The sequence below is a fragment of the Musca domestica genome, unplaced genomic scaffold (assembly GCF_030504385.1).
Source record: "Musca domestica strain aabys unplaced genomic scaffold, Musca_domestica.polishedcontigs.V.1.1 34, whole genome shotgun sequence".
NCBI classification, from domain to species: domain Eukaryota; kingdom Metazoa; phylum Arthropoda; class Insecta; order Diptera; family Muscidae; genus Musca; species Musca domestica.
The window spans coordinates 10,610,464-10,637,225 of NW_026712313.1; the positions used below are offsets into that span (position 1 = coordinate 10,610,464).

Genomic DNA, 26,762 nt, shown 5'->3' on the forward strand with positions numbered 1-26,762 from the left:
AAATAAATAAAATGTTTGAACCAATTTTAAGAACTTTCCTGGACTTAAATCGAACATTTTTAAATAATATACGACTATTGTTTTTTAAAAATTGTGTTAAAAATCCACGATTGTACTCCCATAGAGTCCTTGGAAAAATATTTCTAAAAATCTCTATCAAAGGAAGGTATTTTTTTCGTATATAGAATACCTTTGGAACCGAATACATTTAGAACTTATTCTTACTATAGCATACTTTTTTTAGCTTTAAAGAACCGATTATCCACTTTCAGTTCGTTGTTTTGCTTAGCAATAAATTTTCCTTTGCTGGTGGTAAATATTATTATTGTTGTTGTTGTTATTGTGGGAAAATTGAAAGCGTCTAACTGCCCATCATCACGGCAATTGCAACAACATCAAACTCTCGGCATTCACAAAGATCAAATAAAACGAATATAAAATTTGATCATCATCATTAACCGCAACAACAACAACCATTAACGGGCTATGATTGGCCGAATGAGCGAAAGAGTAAATTGAAAGCTTGTTTAGATTAGATTTTCGCTAAGAAATATTATTTCCATATATAATTTAGGGAAATTGAAAGTAGGAGAAGTTAGAGAGGGGTTTTCATAAAAAAAAAATTAAGGGAAAAAAATTTTTATAGCATTTTCCAAGTGGCATGTCGCCCATCCTTGAAGCTAAAGGTTATTGGTGTTTGTCAGATCTTCATGGCTGAAATAACATCAACAAATCCATCAACAACATGGCAAAAACAAAAATAACATCAAAAATATATCTCATATTTTATGCTTGTTTATTTTTCCTCAAATTTGACCCAGATATCTTCCAAATAAAACCATTAAATGGAAGGGATATATCAATCCCACCAACCCCCTGGCCGCCAATAAAAAGAAACTCAATATGAAACAGTAAGGAAAAGTCAAAAGTCAGGTGGGGTCGACTATATGATACCCTACACCGCTATGCATATTTAGTAGAGCTTCCGTAACAAGAGAATTTATATTGGGAATTTATTTGAAGTAGATCATACCAATATCCTGTCCAATATCTGGACAGGAGGCATATCCAATTCTGAATCGATTTTCACCAAATTTGACGGAGAGATTTTTATCTCTTATACCACCAAATAACATTGACATAAAGTGCATGATATCACTTCGAGAAGGATTATATTTGAAAAAATATACATCGGAGCCAAGCTCCACCAAATGGAAACATCCGTCCCGAAATTCACTCCATTTGGCTGATATTAGCCATTATTTGCACAATAAACTTGAAATCGGTTTAAGGATATATATGGGAGCTATATACAAATCTGAGCCGATCTTGAAAAAATTTGGCAAAGGTATTTCGGAACTCTATAAGATATATGGTACCAAATATCATTATTATATATATTACGAATGTGAGGAACTTTAATACCAAATCGGATGAAATATATGTATTGGAGCTATAGTTATATTTACACCGATTTTCATCAAATTTCATGTACTTGCTTCTATACTGAATTCAGTCGGATGTACCAAAATTCATGTCATTTGGACTGATATTGGCCATTTGGTGCACAATAAACCTGAAATCGGTTGAAGATATATATGGGAGCTATATCCAAATCTGAACCGAAAAAATTTGGCTTAGGTATTTCTGGACTGTATCTGATATCTGGTACCAAATATCATTCTTGTGAGGTGCATAATTCGAACTTCAACACCAAATCGGGTGAAACATACAAAGGATGAGATGAAAAAACTGCAACCAACTTCAGACTGCTGTCATTTCCAAGCCACTCTTCCGACAGCTGTTAAAATTATTCCAGTGACAGCTCATTATATGGTCTACAAGCGCACAAAAGCATTTTGGTGAGAATTTTCCAGAAAAAAGTTATTCGTGATGGAATTCGAGCGTGATAGTGTGATTTCTTTATATTTGCCTGGAAAACCGCAATTGGCTATCGTTAGATCACTCCAGCATTTAAATGTGAATAAATCTTTTGTGTCTCGTACCATCGCTCATTACCGGGCTACTGGTAGTGTAGCCCGACGTCAAGGATGTGGATGGAAGAAAACAGCAACATCAGCAGAAATGCTTCGAAAAGTAAAGAAGCGCCTTGATCGAAATGGCCGAAAAATTGCCGAAAAATGGCTCGTGATCTGAACATATCGCAATATTCCATTCGGCAAATATTTAAAAATGGGCTCGGGATAAAGCCATTGAAATTCCAAAAAGTGCAAGAACTTACACAGTCACAGAAAGAAAATAGACTCAAAAGAGCTAAAGAGTTGCTTCGCTTGGCCGAAAGTGGTGAACTGCCGACTTTTATTTTTTTTTCCGATGAGAAAACATTCGTTGTCCTGTCCAGCAGTTGGTAAACAAACTAAATGATCGTGTTTACTGGCCAAAGAGATCAGCTGAAAATGTGAACCTTCGGTTGGCCACCAGAATTCAAACGCCGGCCATGATGATGGTGTGGGCAGCCATAACAGTCGATGGTCGTTCTCCCCTCGTATTAATCGACCGTGACATCTGAATAAATGTCGAATATTATCGCGAAAATATTTTGAAGGGTGTGTGCCTTGGGCACGCAAACATTTTCGGCGCAGACCGTAGACACTCCAATAGGACTCAGCACCATTGCACTCAGCACGCACCACCCAAGAATGGTTACAAAATGAGGTTCCTCACTTCATTTCCAGCGCACAATGGCCGCTAAAATCTCCGGATAACAATCCGTTGGACTATTGTGTCTGGAGTAATTTGGAAAGCAAGGTTGGCACTAAAAAATACCAAAGTGTCGATCACCTCAAGCAAGCGCCTCACCGGAAATGGGCCAAAATACCTCAGAGCAACATTCGGACAGCATGTGACGGTTTCATTGACCGTTTGCAGGCCATAATTGGTGCCAAAGGTAACCAATTCGAACAAATCTAAACTTATTCTAAAATTTGATGCTATTTCCGACGTTTTTTGCTTTCATTCAATAAAATTAAAAAAAAAATGTGAAAATTATGACGTTTGACTTTGTTGCAGTTTTTTATCTCACCCTGTATATAGCTATAGTTATATGATAACCGATTTTCACCAAATTCTATGCTTCTAGATTGAATTCCATCGGAAGTGGATTGATATGGGAGCTACATCCAAATCTGATCGGATTATCACCAATTTTAACAAGGTTCGTCCTTGTGCCAAACAAATATTGTTTGGAACATATCATCTCAATCGGATAATAAATGCGACCTGAATTTTATTCAAAAGAAAGCATGGAAAGATGAAAGGACAGACGTACTGACATGCATAAATCGACTCAGAAAGTGATTCTATGAAAATCCTCTAATGTAACTATGGGTCTATCTCTCTTCCTTCTCTATGTTACAAACAAATGCCCAAAGACATAATACCCTTACCACTATGTGGTGTAGGGTATAAAAAAGCCAACAAACAAATCGCTTAATCATCTCACTTTATTCCACAGGTGATCTAACCAAACGGACACAAAGGCTATACATTTTATAGCCATTTAGGAATTATGATTAGTTCTTCTTTTGTTCTCTCAGCTCTATTTGCCAAAACAAATCGTACGTAGATGGCGTACATATAGGTGTATATGTTCATAAATAAACATCTGTTCTGTACACACCCCCACCTCCACCCACTTTAGCCAGTGGTACTTTATGCCAATTCTAAATGATTGATTCCAATTCGTCGCCGTGTTCGTCGTAGTCGTAGTCGTCTTCGTCATTGTTGTTATCTGTCCGAATATTTGCGAATCTGTCAAAGAAGTGTTTTCCACAAAACCAAAAAAAAAAGAAAAACGAATTATAATTGTTTGTGAATACTTTGGGTATAGATTTTCATAAAATTAAATTGTTTGTCTAATTGTCACTCGGCATAAATGTGCGCATTCATAACTCAAGGCGTCGTGGATGAAAAGTTTTGTCACATGTCTCATTAACAATAACACCACGAGTGACATGTTTGAGGTATTTTGTTTTTCTCTGCACGAAATCTATTATCGGCAATTGTTGATAGAATTTAACTTGAAAAGGAAATGAAAAAAAATGCTAAGAATTCAATATTGGAGGAGTCTTTCCAAAGGGTGGAAATTGGAGACAATTTTCAAACTGCTCATAGAATGTTTAAGCTAACCTTCTTTTTTAGGACGAAGTATATACGCATCGAAATCGACAATTTTAGTTCATTGGATATTTAAAACCCGGTTATGCGGAAACTTACTTTTGAATTGCTATTTTGAAGTAACCGATATTTCCCTAGCTATATCTATAGATATTATATTCTTCGAAAATCGTTAGTTTTAGAAAAATATCCATAACATTTTATTATTGGAAGTCAAAATATCCAATTAACTTCATTCTACAAAAAAATGTATATATATTTGACAATATTTATATCCTACACCACCATGTGTTGGAGGTATTATAAGTTTGATTGGGTCAAAAATTATGTAACACCTCAAAATATTGATTTCCCACATAGGAAAGTACATTTGGATCTTTCTATGTCGCCGAGCTGAGTCGATCTAGATGTATGTCCGTCCTGCCCATATTACTTTGTAATCAGCTACAGGTCACAATTATGGCTCGATTCTCACGAAATTGAAAATGGAGGTAGGATTAGGGTCAGAATAGAAGCATATTGCTTTTGGAGATGATCGCAAAATATTAAGGGATTGAAATGGATCAAAAAAATGTTCCTGGTTTTGATGTTGCTCTACAGGCCACAATGGTGAACCAATCGCGGAATTTTTCATGGAGTTAGAGTTTAGGCCTAGACAGAAGCCTATCAATTTGGAAGGTCATCGGAAAATATTTAGTGGGTAAAATAAACCATAAATTTTATGACAAAAATTACGAAAATTTTTATTAAACCGCGATAATTTTTAACCGGCGAAATCACAAATAATCTAAAAAATCACTTCTGACTATTACAGTGATTCTGATAGCCAGATATCGGATATATTGCAATATAGGTACAATATATATGTAAAAGAAATATATCTCAGTTATTTTACTCATAAGTCAAGAACCGCTGGGCCGATTCCCATCAATTCGGAATGGTCTCTTGCCAGAGAACGATAAAATCTAAGAAAATAGCGAAAAATATACCAATAAAAAAGTGAATATCTTTTGTCAATTTTTTTCAATTTATGTCATATTTTTTATCGCATGCGATTTTTTCAATTTGACTCACAATTTGAATTGTAAATTTTCTAAATTTTTACAGCCCCCAACACTACGTTTTGAGGGTATTATATGCATATAACAATTATCGTCCGATCCTCACGAAATTTTGCATGGTAGGTAGGGTTAGGGTCAGAATTAAAGCCTATTGTTCTATAGATGTACAATAAGAGGAGTACAAATGGACTAAAAAATTTTATTTTTTTCTAATTTTGTAGTCGCTCTATAGGTCACAATTGAAAACTAATCGACACGGAATTTCGCATCAGAAGAGAGTTAAGGACAGGGAAGAAGTCTAGCATTTTGAATGACCGTTGAGCTATATTTAGCTGTAAAATGGACCACAACTTTCGTGTGAAATTGGCCAAATTCTCCGGGTCAAAAAACTAAGGGTAACCTTTGGGCGGGGCTCTTTGACATTATTTCAAAAACGAAATCTTCCAAAATGGTTTTGGATATAAGGGGACTTCGAACATATTGTAGTGTTGTAGGGTATCACATGGTCGGCCCTGCACCACTATAGCCTTTGCTTACTTGTTTTTACATTTTTTTTTTTTAATTTTGTTAAATGAAAGCAAAAAATGTCGGAAATAGCATCAAATGTTAGAATAAGTTTAGATTTGTTCGAATTGGTCACCTTTGGCACGAATTATGGCCTTCAAACGGTCAATGAAACCGTCACACGCTTCCCAAATGTTGCTCTGCGGTATTTTGGCCCATTCCCGGCGAATCGCTTGCTTGAGGTGAATTTTTTTTAGTGCCAACCTTGATTTCCAAAATACTCCAGACACAACGGATTGATATCCAGAGATTTTGGTGGCCCTTGTGCTCTGGAAATGAAGCGAGGAACCTCATTTTGTAACCATTCTTGGGTGGCGGTGGCGTGTGCTGAGTGCGATGGTGCTAAGTCCTGTTGGAATGTCCAAAGTCTGCGGCCAAAGTGTTTGCGTACCCAAGGCTATATTTATTCGTGATAATATTCGGTACTTCTTCTGATGCCACGGTCGATTAATACGAGCGGAGAGTGACCATCAGCTATTATGGCGGCCCATACCATCACCATGGCCGGCGCTTGAGTTCTGGTGGCCAACCGAAGGTGCACATTTTCAACTGACCTCTTTGGCATGTAAACACGATCATTTTGTTTGTTTACAAACGGCGGGACAACGAACATTTTCTCATCGGAGAAAACCTAACTCGGCAGTTCACCACTTTCGGCCAAGCGAAGCAACTCTTTAGCTCTTTTCAGTCTATTTTCTTTCTGTTGCGGTGTAAGTTTATGCACTCTTTGGAATTTCAATGACTTTACCCCTAGCTCTTTTATAAATATTTTCCGAATGGAATATTGCGATATGTTCAGCTCATGAGCAATTTTTCGGTCACTGCGACGCGGGTTTCGATCAAGTCACTTGTTTACTTTTCGAACCATTTCTGCTGATGTTGCTGTTTTCTTCCACTCCACTCCACTCCACTCCACTTCCTTGACATCGGGCTACGCTACCAGTATCACGGTAACGAGCGATTCACATTTAGATGCTGGAATGCTCTAACTATAGACACTTCTGGTTTTCCAGCCAAATATAAAGAAATCACACTATCACGCTGAAGTTGATTGTAGTTTTTTTTATCTCACCCTGCCATGTCGGCCCTGCCCGACTTTTAACTTTTCCCTACTGTTTTTTTTAATTGCGGGGTTGCTAGTAGACGTATAACCCGGCCGTGCTTTCCCCAACAGATGCTAGTAAGCCAAGTCTTCTATATTGTACGAGATCCCAGGTGATATTCAGCTATACCTCGCCGCACGTTTTTGAATGTCGTTTTTTCCGGTGTTGTGGGAAGGAGATCGTTTGAGAGAAGCGTTTGATAATTTTTTTTGTCTATAACCGGTTTTAAGATGTTTACCGATTTCAGCTATTTTTAACGTTTCCCCACTGTTTAAATCCGTATTGACTATTACCCGATGCCTATCAACCCCCATTTTGAGGATACCTTCCGTGTTGAGAAACTTTTTCAACATATTTTTAAAATTAATCGACCAAAACTAGGTTATTAAGTCCCTAATGGGCACCTAACTGTCAACACAGGTCTACGTGTTGGTATAGCCCAAATGTAGTATCCCAATAAAATGGTATTTTGGGTACTTTGTGCGTGAGAAGAAAGTCGCCATTTTTAGGGTTTTCACTGGTTTTCTTTTATTGTGAAAGCTTCTCCCTTGCGAAGTGGAAAATTACATTCCAGATGACACTTCGAAGTTCTTGCCAATGTCTTTATGAGTATCTAAACAGCTATGGTTTAGATACTCAGCTATTCTGCCTAAAATTTCAAAATGGATTTTAATGTCAAGAAAATATGCTTTATCCTTCCTAAAATTCAACCTATAATTATTTCCGCAATTTGAGACCAATTAAAAATGTTTCTAATATTTTTTATGAAAATATTTTTTCCGTCGATTTTGTTCCCAAATAATTTTCGAATTCTAGCCAATACTAAAATGCTGATCCCCTCCTAGAGGTGGCAATAATAAATAGCATACAATTTTCTACAAATACATTGTTCAAGACATTAATACAAAGTAGCTCGGCAAGAGCATCCCCTACCCCAAAAAAAAAAAAACATGTAGGCGCATATAAATGTTAAAATATTAATTTCTTAAATAAATAAATAATATTTATTTTGCATTAAAATGACTAATCGCTCAATTCAGACCACTTAAGTTTTGTCTGCTCGGATCCATTAAAATTGAATTCAATTCAAATATGTGGAGGCTGCTAGCTGCTGTGAGAAGAATTTCCTTGAAGAAGGTGGTGGTGTCAGGAAAAATATATATATATTATTTTAAATAAACACCAAAATACAAACATATTTACAGACACGAACAAAATATATGTGTGGAGATGCAGAAAAAAAATCCGTAGGTACCACATGAAAAATTATGCATGAAAATTATTGAAATCTTTTTGCAGATATTGCTCTCGTTAATGATTCTGACGAAAGGCAATCAGACACGGGCAATGGATTAGCAGAATCATCTGGGCAAAAAAAAGATGGATAGGTAGATGGACAGACATATGGACGGACAGACAGACAAGTTGATAAATGGAAAATGCACAACCAACCGAAAAAAAAAACAACCAGACCGCCGACAATGATGCTGATGGCAAATTTCTTGATAATGACCATTTTCAAAAAAATAAAAAAAAAAATATTCCTTCACATATTTTGAGTGATGTGCCGAAAAAGAGTATTGAATTGTTTTTCATTCGTTGCAAACTTTCGCTTGCTCAATAAAATATAAATAAAATTTTGCAAACGGATTATAATTATTTTAAAAATAACAATCTGAAGAAATGTTTGAAATTCTTTTTTATTTTTGGGATGGTAATGAAGATAATTGAAATTATTCTTCTGGTATGGTAGTACGCAAATAAAAATGACGTAGAGGATATTTTGCACAGGTTTAAAAATTGGAATTTTGGTAATTTCATAAATCGGAGGAAAATTCTAATAAATAGGAAAAAATATAAAAATTGTTCCTTTGGTAAATATTTGGTTTTGAAATAATTTTTGACAAAAATGAAAAAAATTCTCCAAGGGGTGTCACAAAAGTTCAATTTTTAACAAAAATTAATTAATTAATTAAAATAAATTCGATCATTTATACATATTTTGACTTCTGTTATGATAATTCAAATTATTGACACTCTGTGGAATAAGTTTCGAAGGAATGGATCAATATTGTCGATTTCGTATCGGACCTAAGTAAATATGCTTAAAAATATTGCGACATGCCAGTTTTGGACTATATTGGTTACTCCCTTGACTTTATATTAGATATGTGATAATTTTTAGAAAATGTGATGTGATAGGTACCGGATATATTCGACGGAAGTATTCCATTTTCATACTTCATCTAATACCGATAAAAACTACATATTAGTCTCAGGTTTAAGGCTGAGAGCAATATTTATTTGTAAAGAATCGCTGACTTTTTCCCCAAGTTATAAGTATTGAAAATTGCGACCCTTTGTGGGTAAGTTACCAGAAGGGGTTCGCAGATATATACCATCTTCACAACAGATCTTTCGTTAGCAAATATATGTAGATGTGTGAAATTTGAAGAGAGTTGGGTGCTTATTTCGCTTTCTTTAAGCAATTTTGTTTTTCAAAACCCTAAACCCTATATGGGGGAGGTACCAGAATGAATAGTCGGATCTCTACCATCTTTATAGCAGATCTTGTGTTGAGGAAAATTTTGAGACGTGCCAAGTCTGAATAGAATCGGATGTTAATTTCGTGTTTTATGAGCTTCATGGTTATTCAAAATTTTGACCCTTTTTGACCCATGCTTATTTCGGATTTTATGATCGTTTTGGTTTTTCAAAAGTTTGACCTTTTGTAGAGGAGGTACCAAAAAGAAATATCCGATTCCCACCATCTTTAACCAAATCTTCGTTTGATGGAAATATTGAGATGCGCCAAATCTGATATTAATATTGTGTTTTATGAGCTTTATGAATATTCTAAATGGTGACCCTTTGTGGGGGAGGTACCAGAAGGAGTGGATCGACATATTCCATCTTCACACCAGGCTTTGAGTTAATAAAAATATTGCGATTTGTGTAATTTGAAGACAGTCAGACAGTTACATCACATTTTATAAGATATGTAATTATTCAAAATATTGACTCTTTGTGGGGGAGGTACTTGATGGAGTGGACCTATATTGTCCACTTTTGCACCTGACCTAGCACTGATGCAAATATTAGGAAGTTGACAAAAATTCGGATTATCTTTTCACTTTCTGTGCAGTAAATTATTTTCTTTGAAAACGTTATCATTTTGTGTGGGAGGTACCAGAAGAAGTGTATTGCCCATCTCCGAAATCGATCTAAGTTTGATAATAATATTACGATGCACCAAGTTTGGATCAAATCGTGCGCATCAGGCAGACGGACGGACATTGCTAGATCGACACAATTTGTCCTGAAACGGATTTGGTCCAAAGAGACCTAGGGTCTAAAACCGTTATTTCGATGAGGCACGTTTTGGCCGTATAAAATTATATATATATATCCTCTCTAGCCATATGGCTGAGGTTATAAAAAGTTTCTGTGGCAGATATTTGGCCTTGCACTTTCTATAGAACCAAATTCATTTAAAAAAAAAAAAAACTCTTCAATGCACGTAAAAAAATTATAAATTTTTTATAAAAATCGGGGCATCAGTCGGATTTGCCGACAATTTTATATCCTCAGCCAATATTCGTTTATTCAAAAGAGTAGTGAAATATCTGACCGATTAATTTTAAAATTTTGCACGAGGGACAGTCTTGGTGCGTAGATGTGTAATATAGCTGGATTTTTGAAAATTCGTAATAAAAGGATACGAAAAGTACTACGATGTACTAAAAATGTAATATTTGTGTTGGGCAAAGCGAGTGAGCTAGAATTCTGAAATTTGAAATGAGTGTCATTGATGAAGTACTGGATAGATGTGCGAAAAGATTTTTGGAATTTCGAACTTTTAGGTAAGGAAATGTTCTAAAATGGTGCCGTTTGGTTTTATGTGAACGAGAGAGCTAAAAACTTAAAATGTGGTATTTCAACAAAGGTTGGAAAGTAAGTTTGATATAGGAAGCTGATTTTGGAAATGTGTACTAGGTGTGCGAACTGTACTAAATTTTGAACAGATGAAGATGATCGGATGAAGTTGGAATTTGGATATTTTGTATTAGGGTTCCTGTTGGTGTTAGTTTTGCAATAACGAGGAGGTTTTGAAAATCTGTTATACAAGTGTACGAAAATTACTAAATAGTACTATATTTGGGGTACAAGTAAACAGAGAGTGCTTAAATCTGATTTTTTTTGGGTCTCTGTTCATATGTAGCCTGACAATAAGGAGGTTGTTTCGGAAATTTTGAGGGGTATTGGATGAAAGCATAAGACTGGAAAACTCAAAATTGATGTTGAGGTCTATGTTGGTGTCTGGAATTGAGACATGGAGGTGGTTTTGGAAATGTGTACCAGAATTGTACCAAAAGTACCAAATTTGGTATTGGATGAATGTATAGAGCTGGAATCCCGAAATGTAATCTCATGGTCTATTTTCGTATTTGGTCTTGAAAACTGGTGGTGATTTTGCAAGTGCGTACTATAATTGTTCGAAAAGTACTAAGAGGTACTAAATTTGGTATTCGGATAGAGCTGTGCACCATAACTGTTTGAAAAATTCTGAGTGGTACTAATTTTGGTATTGGGCGAATGGATAGAGACGGAATCCCGATATTTGATAATGCAGTCTCTGTTGGTATTGGAATTGTGTACTAAAAGTGCACGAAAAGTACTAAATAGTACTAGGTTTGTTACAATTTAGCTTTGTGTGAACATATAGGGCTTGAAATCTAAAATTTGGCATTAGAGAAGCAGTTCATGTGTAGCCTGGACATATGGAAGTGATTGCGAAAATGTGTACTTTAATTGTACGAAATGTACTGAGTGGTACCAAATTTGGTATTGGGTGAAGGGATAGAGATTAAATTCTGAAATGTCGATATTTATATTACTAATGGTGGTTTACTAATGGTGGTACGAAATGTACTATATGGTACTAAATTTGGTAATTGTTAAAGCAATAGGGCTGAAATTCTCAAATTTGATATTGATGTCTCTGTAGGCATCTAAAATTGAGATATGGAGGTGGTTTTGAAAATGTGTGATATTATTGTACGAAATGCACTATATAGTACGAAATTTGGTATTGAGTGAAGGAATAGAGGTGAAATCCTTAAATGCTATATAGATGCCACTGTTGCTGTCTGTGGTTAGGATATGGAGCTGATATTGAAAATGTGTACGATTATTGTTCAAAAAGTACTCAGTGGTACTAAATTAGTTATTGGGTGAGGGGAAAGAACTAAAATCCTGAGATTTTATTTAGATGTCACTTTTGGTGTCTGGGATTGAGATATGGAGGTGGTCGGGATTGTGTTATAGTACACAAGCACGAAAAGTACGAATTAGTACAACGTTTGGTACAATTTGACTTTGGGTGAACATGTAGTGCTTGAAATCTAAAATTTGTGATTAGCGTCGCATTTCATGTGTAGCCTAGCCATATGGAAGTGATTGCGGAAATTTGAACTTAAATTGTACGAAAAGTACTGAATGGTACCAAATATGGCATTGGGTGAAGGGATAGAGATAAAATTCTAAAATTGGTATTAAGGTCACTATTAGGTTCTCGGATTTACATATGGAAACATTGAAATAGTTTTGGACAAAATAATTGATGGCTGGTCAATTGTGCAATGGTTTCAGTAATATCCTCCTCGGTCAACTTAAAAATGAAAGATTTTGAAAACTTTTTGGTCTAAAAGGTAAACATTTGCCTATTATTCTTTCCGGTAAAAGGAAAAACTTGAATTATATATAAAATCATGAAAGTCTGAAAGTTTGAACAAATTTTACATTTTGAGTCCGAGATGTTGGAACGAAAATAAGGTGGAGTTTTCGCTGCCGGGGAAATTAAAAAAAATATATATTTTTTCGCAATGAACAAGTGTCGGGATTTTCTAAAACATATTTTGCCTATTGGACGAAAGTCGTGAATTCCCTAAAAATTATTTTTAAAGTTTTTTTTCTTTGTACTGGACATACGTCGCGGATTTTTAAAAATATTTTGTGAGGGATAAAGGCTAGGAATTACAAAAAATTAAGCTGACTCCTGACCCAAAAATGTAGGGTTTAAAAAATATAATCTACCGGTTTCATGGTAAAAAACATGTTTGTTTTTAAAATTTGGATATTTGACCAAAAAATGGTAAAATTATTAATACCCTGTTTAAACGACCTCCTGGCAAAAAGTCGCGATTTGAAACAAATATTATTTTAAACACAAAAATTCCCTTAAAAAATCATTTCCTGCCAATCCTCGATTTTTTAAATATATTTGAACGGATTCCAGACACAACACAAAAATTCCTTTAAAAAAATATTTCCTGACAATCTTTGATTTTTTTAAATATATTTGAACGGATTCCAGACACAATACAAAATTTCCCTTAAAAAATCATTTTCTGCCAATCCTCGATTTTTTAAATATATTTGAACGTATTTCAGAAAGGAAAATTAAGAATCCAAAAATCAAGGTCTTCACCGACAAATTTTGCGAACTTGTTAAAAAAATATAAATAAATAAATAAAAAACTTGTTTTTAAAAAACATAATAGTTATTTATATGCTTTCGTATAAATTCCTTCAAAACTTCCCATAGCATTGCCAACAACATAACAAACTCCGAGGTTACCATGCCCGGACTTAGTTGCCTGGGCAACCCGGTTCGAGTAGTCTATAAACAAATCAACAATTTTTCCCATTTCCAAAAAATACTGATTACTCAATTCACTACTATTCGGCAAAAAAAAATGATAAACAACACATCAAAATCAATTGGAAATAGCAATCAATTTTGAAAAGTTTATTATTAATATTTTTATTCGAAAAAAAAGTGTTTGGTTTAATTTACGGAAATCTAAATAAATATCCAGCATAATACACAATCAGTCCGTCAGTCATTCGGCGGTTGTAACTACCAGATTTATGTGTGAGCGTGCATGTGTGTGAATGGAAAACCCCATCAATAATTTTGAAGAAAAATTTCAATCCAAATGAATGATTGACGTTGCAATAAATTATCACGGAATCAGTGCCATCAAAAAAAGGAAGAGGAACGAAAACAAACACCATGGAGGAACTACAAGATGCCAGCATCCATCATACGGCTGCCAAGCTGATCAATACCATCAAGACACTGAAAAATTATGAGCCATTATATGAAAATGTTCAGGTGGGTGTGTGTGTGGAAGGGGGTTTGAAATTCCACAACATAAGTGAGGTGGATTTTAATATAAAATCTTTTTTAGAAATTGGTTTGCAGCCCCTCGGTGGACCGCAATGATATGTGCAACACCTTGGAGGAGGCCATTAAAAATGCCGGATTGGAAACGGAAATACGCAATATTATTTTCCATTTGGTGCGCAGCAAATTGAAGCCGGAAGAGAAGCCGTCGCAGATTAATATAGTAAGTGTTGAAGAAGAAATAAACTATCGGCAGGAGACTGTCAAGAGGAGATCTACAGAAGACCGATCGGAGATCTCTCATCGAAAGCAGGCCGTCAAGGGGTCTTCTATCTGCAGAAGTCCGAGGGTATCCTGTATATATGGAAAAGCGCCTTCTATAGAAGGATTATTTACAGAAACGCCAGATCTTCTATCTACAGAAAACCGAATACCTCAAGAAAGTCGAAGACCTCTTATCGAAATAAAAGACTTCCAGAGGGTCTGTTTTAAATAGAAAATCTTCTATATGGAGACTGAGGGTCTTCTTTACATGGAATAAGTCTTCAGGGTCATTTATAAAAAGTAGACCTCTTGAGGTTCTCCTATAGATAGAAGACCACTGAAGGTTCTTCAATAGATAGAAAGCCTTTTGAGGATCTTCTTAATAAAGAAAACCCCCTGGTGGCCTTCTCTAGCTAGAAGTCCGTGAGGGTCTTCTATAGATAGGATTCCCAGAGGTTCTTCTACAGATAGAAGACCACCTGAGGGTCTTCTAAATAAAGAAGACATCCTAAGGGATTACTTAATATAGAAAACGTCCTGAGGATTTTCTCCAGATAGGAGTACTGACGGTATTCTATAAATAGAAGACCCCCTGAGAGTCTTCTAAAAATTGAAGGCCTCCTGATGGTCTTCTTAAGAGGGTATTTTATAGATAAAATACCACCTGAGGATCTACTGTAGATCGAAGGCCTTCTGATGGTCTTCTGTAGACAAAAGACCTCCTGAGGGTCTCCCATAGATATTAGACCTCTTTTCTACAGATAGAAGATCTCTTAAGGGTCTTCTTTAAATAGAAGACCTTGGAGGGACTTCTATAGAAAAAAGACCTTCTAAGGATCTTCTGTGAATAGAAGACCGTCTTAGGATCTTCTGTGGATAGAAGACCTTCTTAGGATCTTCTGTAGATAAAAGATCTGAGGGTCTCCCATAGTTTTTAGACCTTCGGATGATCTTTTGTAGATAAAAGACCTCCTAAGGATCTTCAGAGGATAGAAGTCCTCCTGAAGGTCTTCTGTAGGTAAAAGATCTCCTGAGGGTCTCCCATTGTTATTAGACCTCCTGAGGGTCATCTATAAATAGAATATCTCTTGAGGGTCTCCCATAGATTTTATAACTCCAGTGGGTCTCCTGTAGAAAGAAAGCCTTCTGAGTATCTTCTGTAGACAGAAGACCTTCTGAGGGTCTTCTGTAGACAGAGGATGTCTCCCATTGATATTAGACCTCCGGAGGATATTCCATAAAAAAACTCCTGAGGGTCTTCTTTAGATGGAAAGACTTCTTTAGAGTCGTCCATAGATAAAAGACCTTCTTACGATCTGACATAGATGGAAGACCACTGAAGGTCTTCTATATATAGAAGATCTCCTTAAGACCTCTCTGATGGTCTTCTATAAATAAAAGACCTCCTGATGGAAGAACTCCTGTCTTCTGTAGATGGAAGAACTCCTGCGGATCTTATATAGATAGAAAACCGTCTGACAATCTTCTAAATGTAGAAGACCTCCTGATGCCCAAGGGCATTTGGGTATAGTAGAACATGAGTGGGTTTCACCTGTGTATAGAAGACCGTCGGGATCTTCCTCTTTTATCCATAATAGAGCGTCAGAAAGTCTTCACATATGGGATGACTCCTCAGGGCTCCTCTTTACTCCTCAGATTAATTTTTTATCTTCCCAGAATGATCCCTTGGCCTATTTGAAACGTGCCGGTGTGCAATGGGATCGGCGAGTACGCAAAAGTTTAAATGCTATGTGCTCCGAACTGAAAATGGCATCTCAGGGCCAACCACGCATATCAACGGATCGAGATGAGCTACTCTCCAAGTGGGATGAATTGAGTAATTATACAATTGGTAAGAATATATTTTGAAAGAACTACAAGCTACATGATTTTTTCCTACTATAACATTTCGGTGGACTTTGGAGAGAAAAGGACTAATTTCGAAAATTCGAGAATTTGAAAATTGAAAATAATTGTTTTTTCATGTTTTTAGATTTAGCCAACTATCGACCAGTCTATGCTCCCAAGGACATATTGGATGTTTTACTCTCGCTGAAGGGTCCCACCAAGGCTGCGGAAAATACAGAGTTCGTGTAATGTCATCTGAACATAAATTCCAATAATAATATGAAAATGGATTTTCCATTATTTTTCTGGTTTTCTTATAGGCAGGTGCCGAAATGGGAATTTTCACATATATCGCTGCCGGTGAAGAATCTTTTTGAATTGGTGAGTAAGATCTGGAATTACACTTCTGATAGCTCCTCAAAATATCCCTTAAAAATGACCACTCTTCAAAATATTCTTTGAAATGATCAACCTATATAGCCCTGAAAGCACTTAAAAATCTCCTTTTCAAAAATAATAGCTCCAACAGTTCCTGAAATTCTTCGTTTAATTTGACTCATGATTACATTTCCAATACTCACTCTAAAAATATTCCTTAAAATTCACATTCGAAAATATAATTTACATTTTCATTATTTATCCTATCTTTTACAGCGGAATCATTACAGTGACCTATTGCGCACGGAATCCTATGCCGGTTCATCCGATATGAATTTACAATGTCAACGGGTTTTGGAATCGAAACATGCCCCGCTGTGTCAACATCTGCTGCGAAAGGGAAATACCCCAGCTCCCTATCGTGGTGCTTTGTGGTCCTTTGTGTTGGGTAGTCATGTTAATAGTTTTGTAAGATAATTTGAAATTGTGAAAAGTTTCTATAATTATGAAATATTTCCCCTTTTCAGGACATTGAACATTGGAATCGTTTGAAGGCCAATGTCCTGGCCACCGATCACATTGTCGATAAATTGGTGTTCAAAGACATCCAATTGACGGCCTCGAATGATGATCAATATTTCGTATTTGAAGATGTCCTCTATCAGGTGTTGTTGTGTTTTTCACGCGACACCGAAATTGCCCAGATGATACAATTCGAACACTATCCCATCAAGGGTAAAAGCTATGAGGCCCCTCCTTCGGGTGTGGTGCCATTTCATGGTATTTGTATGTTTGGTAAGACATGGAAATCATATCAACATAAAGTAGAAGTTTATCTATCAGAAAGAAAAATATTTTTGAAAATGGTTGTTAACAAATATGCTATTATAGATCTTAATACAGCTCTAACATTTTTATACCCTACACCACATAGTGGTAAGGGTATTATGTCTTTGTGCATTTGTTTGTAACAAATTACCTGAATTTTGGCACACCCAACCGAGTTCGGCCTAGAAGCAAGTATATCAAATTTGGAGAAATTCGGTTCAGATATAGCTATAGCTCCCATATATATCTTTCATCCGATTTGGTGTTTAAGCCTCTCACATTCGTAATATGCACTCCACAAGAATGATATTTGGTACCAGATATAAGATACAGCCCAGAAATAGCTGTTTGTAATTTTATCGAAATCGGTTCAGATTTGGATATAGCTCCCATATATATCTTCATCCGATTTCGGGTTAATTGTGCACCAAATGGCCGATATAAGTCCAAATGGACTGAATTTTAGTACATCGGACCAAATTCAGCCTAGAAGCAAGTATATCAAATTTAGTGAAAATCGGTTCAGATATAGATATAGCAACCATATATATGTTTCATCCGATTTAGAGTTTTAGTCCCATACATTCGTAATATTCACTCCACAACCGTGATATTTGGTACCAGGTATTAGATGGAGCACAGGAATAGCTGTTTTAAATTTTATCGAAATCGGTTCAGATTTGGATATAGCTCTCATATATATCTTCATCCGATTTCGGGTCAAATGTGCACTAAATGGTCAATATCAGCCCAAATCACCAGTCTAGAAGCTAATACGTAACATTTGGAGAAACCCGGTTCAGAGATAGCTATAGTTCGTAAAATGCACGATAGAATTAGATAGATTTTGATTTTGTACCAAATATCTCATAGAGCTCTGAAATGCCCTGTATAAACCTTTTTACGAGAGCTCTACTAAATATGCATAGTGGTGTAGGGTATCATATAGTCGGCCCCGCCCGACTTTTGAGCTTTCCTTACTGGTTTCCCTAAAATCCGTACTTTAAGTCCTTAGAAAAATATTTGTAAAAAATGTTAGAAAGTATCAGTTAGCATTTGATTTGTCCTTACGTTGCCCATATTGCAATGTGCAGTGTTGAGTTTATACAAAATTTATATATTTTTTATGTTTGTGATTTGTGGTACTACAATGGTAGGGCTGATGTATTCCCTATTTAAATCTGGTAATAATTATTTTTAAAGAAGCGCAGAAAAATTTGACCGCTTTTGTTAATTTTTACACCTGAATTAAGGGCGATCCCTTCGACGATCAAATCCCTTCGACTTATTTGTTTTTAATGTGGTTATTCAAAATCCAAGGCCTGATATAAATTTGCCCTATAGTACCTCAAAAGATTCAGAAATACCAGAAATAAAATCTGATTACAGACTTAATGATAATTCTTTAAAAAATCGAAAATCGAATGGCTATAATCCGCCTTCAAACCATTACAATCTCTCCAAAATTATAGACCCTATCGTTTTATAAATGTCCAAATCCAAGATTATTTCTCAAAAAATCTTCTGAGAAAATTCAGGTTGAAAGTCCTGATAATCTCGATAAAAAATCACGTTTTTATCGACATCATCAGGATTTTCGTCAAAATTATGACAATTTTAGTTTTTTTTTTTATAAATCCTTTGAACCACAATTATTCTTCCAAAACAATCCACAATTCTACTCCTGATAATCTCCCCCGAATCTCTCCCCTATACCAAAAAAAATTAAACGATATCTTTAAAAATCCTTTAAAATATAAATTCGCAATTAATCAAGAGTCATTTAACAAACCAGGATTATAGACCCGCTAATTTCTTCAGAAATGCTTTAAAAAATCCGAGATCCTAATTTTGATAATATCTTCAAAAATTCTATAAAGCGACCAGGATTTCAGTCTGATTATCTCATTAAAAACCAACAATTCCAATCCTATTAATCTCGTCGAAAGTCCTGTAAAAAATCCACTATACTCAGCCTTCCAAAAATCCTTTAAAGATCCAATATTCTTGTTCCTTCAAATATTGTTTAAAATATCCACAATTCCAATATCTCCAACTTCCTTTAAGAAATTCACGATTTCAGTCCTGATAATCTCTCAAAAAATCTCTTAACAAATCTCTTCAAAAAATACTTTAAAAACCCAAATATTTTTTAAAAAATCCACAATCCCAGTACCTCTGAAGTCCTTTAAGAAATTCATGATTTTAGTCCTGATAATTTCTCAAAAAATCCTTTAAAACCCCAAATATTGTTTAAAAATCCACAATGCCAGTATCTCCAAAGTCCTTTAACAAATTCACCATTTTAGTCCTGATAATCTCTCAAAAAATCCTTTAAAAATTCTCCAAAAAAATCTTTCAAAAACTCTTTGAAATATCCACGATTTTAATCTTGATGTTATTTGTGATAATCCCTTATAGAATCCTTTAAAAAATCCACGATTTTAGACATGATATTAGAAGTGATAATCTTTCAAAAAAAAATTCTTTAAAAAATCCACGATTTTAATCCTGATTCTAGATGTGATAATCTCTTTAAAAATCCTAAAATCCCGAGTCCTGATTCTAGTTGTGATAATTTCATTAAAAATCCTTTAAAACCCCTTCGAAATATTCTGATTCTAGTCGAGATAATCTGTCCAAACATCCTTTAAGAAATACAAGATTTTAGTCCTGATTCTGGTTGTGATAACCTCTCTACATTCTAGTCCTGATTCTAGTCGTAATAATCTTTCCAAAATCTATTCAAAACTTCACTATTTTTTAAGGTTTCTGGAGAGATAATCAGAACTAGAATCAACACTGATAATCTCTTCAATAAAACTTTAAAAAATTTGCGATTTTGGTCCTGCTTCTAGTCCAGATAATATTTCTAAAAGTCCAGTAAAAATCCCCGATTTTAGTCCAGATTCTAATTGTGATAATAAATGTTGAAGAAAATATATCAATATAATCTTTTAAAAAACCATGATTTTAGACTTGTTTCCTGGCCTGATAATAATTCAAAATTAAAAATACTCAATTTTAATCCAGTTTTTAGTCAGGATAATCGTTATAAAAACCGATTATATCTCTAAATTCCTTTTAAGACTCCACGATAATATTTTCAAAAATACTTTCAAAATCGAGGATTACTCTTCGAAAAAATCCAAAAAATAATTCCCTATAAATCTCCAAACAATTGTTAATTTAATTGCTAAAATATCCTTTCTTCTTTCTTTCTTCTAATTCTTCAAAATATAAACTCTTCAAAATTCGCGATTCCTGTCCAAACAATCACTCCAATAAAAATACTGAGAATCTTCCAGTCCTGATAATCTTCTCTAAATTCCTTTTAAAACTCCTCGATTCTATTCACGATCAAATTCTTAAAACTCCTTGATGATTATTCTTCAAAAATTTCAAGATCTGAGTTCCGATAATCTCTCAAAAAAAATCAAAAAATTTTCGATTTCAACAATCAACAATCACTCCATGATTCTAGTCCCGATAAGGTCTTCAAATATTTTTTAAAAATTCCAAGTTTTTAGTACAGAAAATCTCTCAAAATTCCTTTTATATTATTCTTCAAAAAATCTTATAAAACCAACGACTATTCAAAAAAACTTAAATTTTAAACCAAAAAAAAAATATTAAAATTTCACGGATATTTTAAAAATTTTGTTAAGAATTAAGGATAGTTCTTCAAATTCTGTATTATTCAAAAAAATTAAAAAAAACAGTAAGGAAAAGTCAAGAGTCGGGCGGGACCGACTATATGATACCCCACACCACGATACATATTTAGTAGAGCTACCGTAATAAAAGAATTTATTTGAAGTAGATCATACCACCCATCAACATTTGGCTATAGCGTAGTTATAGTTTAGTTTCAGAGAAAACTAATAAATATGGGAGCCATATCCAATTCTGAATCGATTCTCACTAAATTTGACGGATACATTTTAATCTTTTATATCAAATTACATTCCTATAGAGAGCATGATATCACTTAGAGAAGGATTATATTAAAAAATATATATCGGAGCCGAGTTCCACAAAATGGAAACGTACTACCCGAAATTCACTCCAATTGGGCTAATATTAGCCATTATTTGCACAATAAACCGGAAATCGGATTAAGGATATATATGGGAGCTGTATCCAAATCTTAACTGCTCTCGATAAAATTTGGCAAAGGTATTTCCGAGCTCTTTAAGAGATCTGGTACCAAATATCATTGTTGTCTGCATATCACGCTTAAAAATATTGGATATTTGGTGCACAATTGACCCAAAATCGGTTGAAGATATATATGGGAGCTATATTCTAATCTGGGCTATATCTGATATCAAACATTATTCTTGTGGAGTGCATATTACGAATGTGACTTAAAACTCCAAATCGGATAAAACTTATATATGGTAGCTATAGCTATGTCTTTTTACCGAGTTTTACTAAATTTGAAGTACTTATTTCTAGGATGAATTTAGTCGAATGTGCCAAAATGCAGGTCATTTGGACTGGTATTAGCCATTTGGTGCACAATTTACCCGAAATCGGACGAAGGTATATATGGGAGCTTTATGTAAATTTGAACCGATTCTCACCAATTTCGGCTTCATCTTTGGGCCAAACAAATATTGTTTGGAAAATGTCATTTCAATCGGATAATAAATGCGACCTGCATTTTGTTCACAAGAATACGTGGACAGACAGACTGACTTGCATAAATCGAATCAGAAAGCGATTCTATGAATTATTATACCCTGTAGGGTATAATAAATCACGATTTCTCCTCAAAATTGTAAAAAAGTATTAAGAAATCGAATTGGATAAAAATCGAAAAGGTGCTCTCAAATCACAATTTTTGTTGAAAATCCAATACTTTTCTTTTGATTATAGACCTCAAAATCCTTTAGGCATTCTTAGAAATCAACACCTTAAAAATAGTAAGGAGCGGCCTGGCCGAAGTTTGAATATCCTCCACCATTTCAAATAAATAAAATCCATTTATAATTCTGTTAAAATCTTAAGAATACCGAATATCGGAAGATGCCGATATATGGGGGATATACGATATTGTGGACCTATATATACAAGTCTATTTCTGGGGGTAAAGTACTCACAAAGAACTCCTTGTTTCAGACAATATATATAGATATATAGACAATTCTCTTCCAGGGGATAAAGTACTCACAAAGAACTCTTTGTGTTGCATTTCAGACAATTCCATTGAAAAATGTGGCAAAAAATCATCAAAATTCAGAATATCGGGGGGTACCGTTATATGGAGGCTATACGATATCATGGACCGATATATAGATTACAACAGACGTACAGACGGACGGACGGGCAGGGCTAAACCGTCTTAGAATTTTACGCTGATCAAGAATATATATACTTTGTTGGGTCTAAAATTATTATTTCGATTAGTTACAACCGAAATGACGAACTTAATATACCCTCGCTACTATACAACAAATATTCGCCTTTTTAATATTCTTAAAAATTATGAATGGTCATTAAAATAGCCCTCTTATGATTTTTAGCTGCCACATTTTGTTATCTCTTCGATTCGCCGATCAATTTATATTTCACATTTCGTGCTTTTTATATTCGTTACTGTCATCGGCTGACCACGATTAATACACATCCGCAGGTATGTTCGTTGTATAAAAAATTGACATTTCTATTATTTTGAATATCATGTCAATTTTAGGGCATTGTGAGTATTTGCCTCCTTTTTGAGAAATTGCTGCAGACCCATGAGCCTCAGTTATGGTCACATTTTCGTGAGTTGCAAATACAGCCGTAAGTAAATTTTTGGAATACAAGACTTACCATCCATTTGGAAATATTGTGACACATTTTGTTATCCTTACGTTAATTTCAGAATTCGTGTAGTTTTCAAATGGCTTATGCGAGCCTTCAGTGGTCATCTGCCACCTGATCAGCTGTTGGTGTTATGGGATCTGGTAAGGGAGAATAATGCATTTATTGAAAAAAATTTATATTCCAAAAGTAAATTCTTTTTTTAAAATTGTCATTGAATACTTACAGATCCTTGGATTTGATAGCCTGGAAATTCTCTCAATTTTTGCCATCATTATTTTGTCATTTCGCAAAGAGAGCCTGATGCAGGTGAACTCACTGGATAGTATTGAGGCAATTCTGGCAGATTTGTCATCAGTTCAAGTGCTGCCATTGGTACAGCTAGCCCTGAGCCGAGACTAGAGGAAATGCAATTAAAAAATATAATTTAGCTCAATTTTTTTATATGCGAAAGTTAGTTCAATTGTTAGAAATATTAAATAGACAAATTTTATAATTAAAATCAAACAACTTGTTTTTTTTTATCGTTTTGAATAATAATAATATAATTTATTTTTCCATTTTTGTTCTTCTTTCATCGCAAAATGTCCGTTTAATAAATACACATTTAATAATTATTATAATATTTATATATATAGAGTACCTAGTTTTTCGATTTTCTATTTTTACATGAGTAAGTTTTTTATTTAAATTTAAATATGGAGTTTTATTTTTTTTATGTTACAATAATTTTTAAGAGCAACAATTATTTTTTGATTTCTTTCTTTTTTAGTTTTATTTTTTTTTTTTTTAATTTTCATTAAGAGATTACAAAATTAAAGCAACGTTTGAGTATGATTTTGAATAGTGGACAATAAATTTGAAATCTGGACACAAAAAGTAAACATAAACAGGATATTCGTAATATAGGATCATGAAGAATCTATCAAATAAATACAAGAGAAAAATGCAATATTCTGAATTAGAAGACGATCCGAACAAAATTGTGTGAGTTATAGATTTAGCTATAACTATCTTGTATATATGGGGGTATATCTAAATCTAAACGATCTTAAGCAGCAAGATATATATCTATATACGAGCTATATCCGAATGAACCAAATTTTGGAAAAATATGAAAATATTACCAGCGAGTCGGAAATTCATAGTAAATTTGAAAAATGTTTTTTTTTTTCAAAATTAAAAATCTTCATTTGCAATGTTTCGCTCTAAATTTGTTCGGTAGAAAAATTTAAACGAGACAGAATTTTTATACCATCAGCCATATGGCTAGAGAGGGTATCATTTGATACGGCCAAAATGTGCCTCATCGAAATAACGGTTTTAAGCCCTAGGTCTTTTTGGACCAAATTCGTTTCAGGATATTTGGAGTCGATCTAGCGATGTCCGTCCGGCCGTCTCTCTGTCTGGCTGGTGCGCACGATAACTCTCGAAGAGACTACCCCATTTGGTAAAAACTTGGTACATCGCAATATTATTATCAATCTTATATTGAGTTGGGAAATGGGCAATATCGATTCACTCCTTCCGGTAAATATTTCAATATTTCTATAAAAACAACTTAAAACCCTTAGACAATTTTCGATTATTAAAATATATTTTGACTTCTGTTATGATTATTCAAATTGTTGACCTCCTATGCAGTAGGTTCTGAAGTAGTGGGCCAATATTATTCATTTTATATTCAAAATTTAGACCTTTTGTGGGGGAGGTGCCAGAAGGAAGGGACAGATATTATCAATTTTTGCGCCTGACCTAGAACTGCCGCAAATATTAGGATATGCAAAGTTGGAACAACTTTTTTTGGGGGAGTTGCCAGGAGGAGTGGACCGACGTATTCCATATTGGTACCAGATTGTGTTAATAAAAATATTGGGATGTGTGAAATTTGAAGACAATTGGATTCTTACATCAAATTATATATGATTTAAAATGTTGACCGTTTGTGGGGGAGGTACTTGATGGAGTGGACCGTGTCCATTTTCGCACCTGACGTAGCACTGACGCAAATATTAGGATTTGCAAAGTTGGAGCAAAATAAGATTATCCTTCCTGTTTCTGCGCAGAAAATATATTTTTTGAAAATTTTGCCCTTTTGGGGGGGGGGAGGTACCAGAAGGAGCAGACCGGTATATTCCACCTTAACACCAGACCTTGGGTTGATAAAAATATCATGATGTATGTAATTTGAAGGCAATTGGAGACTTACATCACATTTTAAAGGAGTTATAATTATTCCAAATATTGACTCTTTGTGGGGGAGGTACCATATGGAATGGGACGATATTATCAATTTTCACACCTGATCTAGCACGAATGCAAATATTAGGATTTGCACAGTTGGAGCAAAGTCGGATTATTCTTTCTCTTTCGGTGCAGTAAAATATTATTTTGAAAATTTCGACATATTGTGGGGAGTGGACCAATATAGCCCATCGCCGAGTTCGATCTAAGTTTTATAATAATACTACGATATACCAAATTTGGTTAAAATCTGATATTCCCTTCGAACATGGCTACATCGACTCTAAATGTCCTGAAACAGATTTGGTTCAAAGAGACCTAGGGTCTAAAACCGTTATTTCGATGAGACATGAGTTTTGGTCGCATCAAATGTTATATACCCTCTATAGCCACATGACTGAGGGTATAAAATGCGAAAGACTGCATCTTCAATCTTCGAAATACCAAATATCAGAAGAACTATTTTCGGCAGAGAAGGTTTAGAGCCTGAAACAACAAGTTATAACTTTTGAAACTTTCAAAATTATTCAAATCCAATGTATTCGTTGACCTCAATTGTAAATAGTGCCTTTCAGGAGATACCGATATATGGGTTTATTTTCAATATCAAACATGTCAATTTCATATCAATGTTTGAAAGATTCATCTAAAATATTGAGATCTCTATAGGTAATTTAACAAACGAATGTCTAAACATGCAGAAATGATACAAAATTTTGCACCCTCCCTACTATATCCATCAATGCTCGGATCTTTTCGCTGATGACACCTTTATATATATAAAATTACATTCTATTTTATATTCTCTTTATCACACAGCTACTCGGGAACAAAACAATGGCAATTTATAAAAAAATATCAGGATAAGACCCCGTTTTTATTTTATGTAAGGAAAGTTTTGGAAAAGAAAATGTGGTTTGGGAACGGCAATCGATGTGATTTTCAAATATATAATTTTAATTTATATCCAAAACTTTTTAGGGGCGGTTTCTAACTAATATAATATGGTGTTGTGGTTTTTTAATTAGCTTTTTGAAATTCGATTTTTTATATTTTAAATGCAGTTTTTACATTTTTTTTGATTAAGCCTAGCTACAAATTTAATTTTTATTATTTTATTTTAAACAAATTGTTTAAAATTTCAAATATTTATTCAAGTGGTGTTTTTTATATATAAAATATGATTTTAAATATAATAAAATATATCATTAATTAACACAATTTCTATTGCCGCATACAAACGAAAAATAGGCAAATGTATTCAATTTCGAATGCCACATTTTTTGTCAGGAAGAATGCCTATTTTAATAAAATCCACTTTTAATGATT

General features: G+C 34.4%; 2 protein-coding genes across 3 annotated transcripts in view; one reads left to right on the forward strand and one right to left on the reverse strand.

The window, feature by feature from the left end:
• Positions 1 to 13,573: 13,573 nt before the first annotated feature.
• On the forward strand, positions 13,574 to 23,612 carry LOC101900214 (TBC1 domain family member 19). 2 transcript variants are annotated; one of them, XM_059125558.1, is made up of 11 exons: positions 13,574 to 14,045; positions 14,122 to 14,280; positions 15,999 to 16,173; positions 16,315 to 16,414; positions 16,490 to 16,550; positions 16,824 to 17,015; positions 17,075 to 17,342; positions 22,907 to 23,016; positions 23,077 to 23,168; positions 23,251 to 23,332; positions 23,418 to 23,612. In XM_059125558.1, exons 1-11 carry the CDS (start codon positions 13,944 to 13,946, stop codon positions 23,589 to 23,591), a joined length of 1,515 nt encoding a protein of 504 aa, XP_058981541.1. In that variant the 5' UTR covers positions 13,574 to 13,943; the 3' UTR covers positions 23,592 to 23,612. The 2 variants fall into 2 exon arrangements, with proteins under 2 accessions (XP_058981541.1, XP_058981542.1); XM_059125559.1 differs by having other exon boundaries at positions 13,575 to 14,045; positions 16,315 to 16,408.
• LOC101900042 (bridge-like lipid transfer protein family member 3B) overlaps positions 23,449 to 26,762 on the reverse strand; it is a 120,784-nt gene continuing 117,470 nt past the window's right edge. Inside the window, exon 22 of the mRNA XM_059125553.1 lies at positions 23,449 to 23,587. Within this exon, the coding sequence (XP_058981536.1) occupies positions 23,549 to 23,587 (39 nt within the window). The 3' untranslated portion in view covers positions 23,449 to 23,548. The remainder of the gene's footprint in view (positions 23,588 to 26,762) is intronic.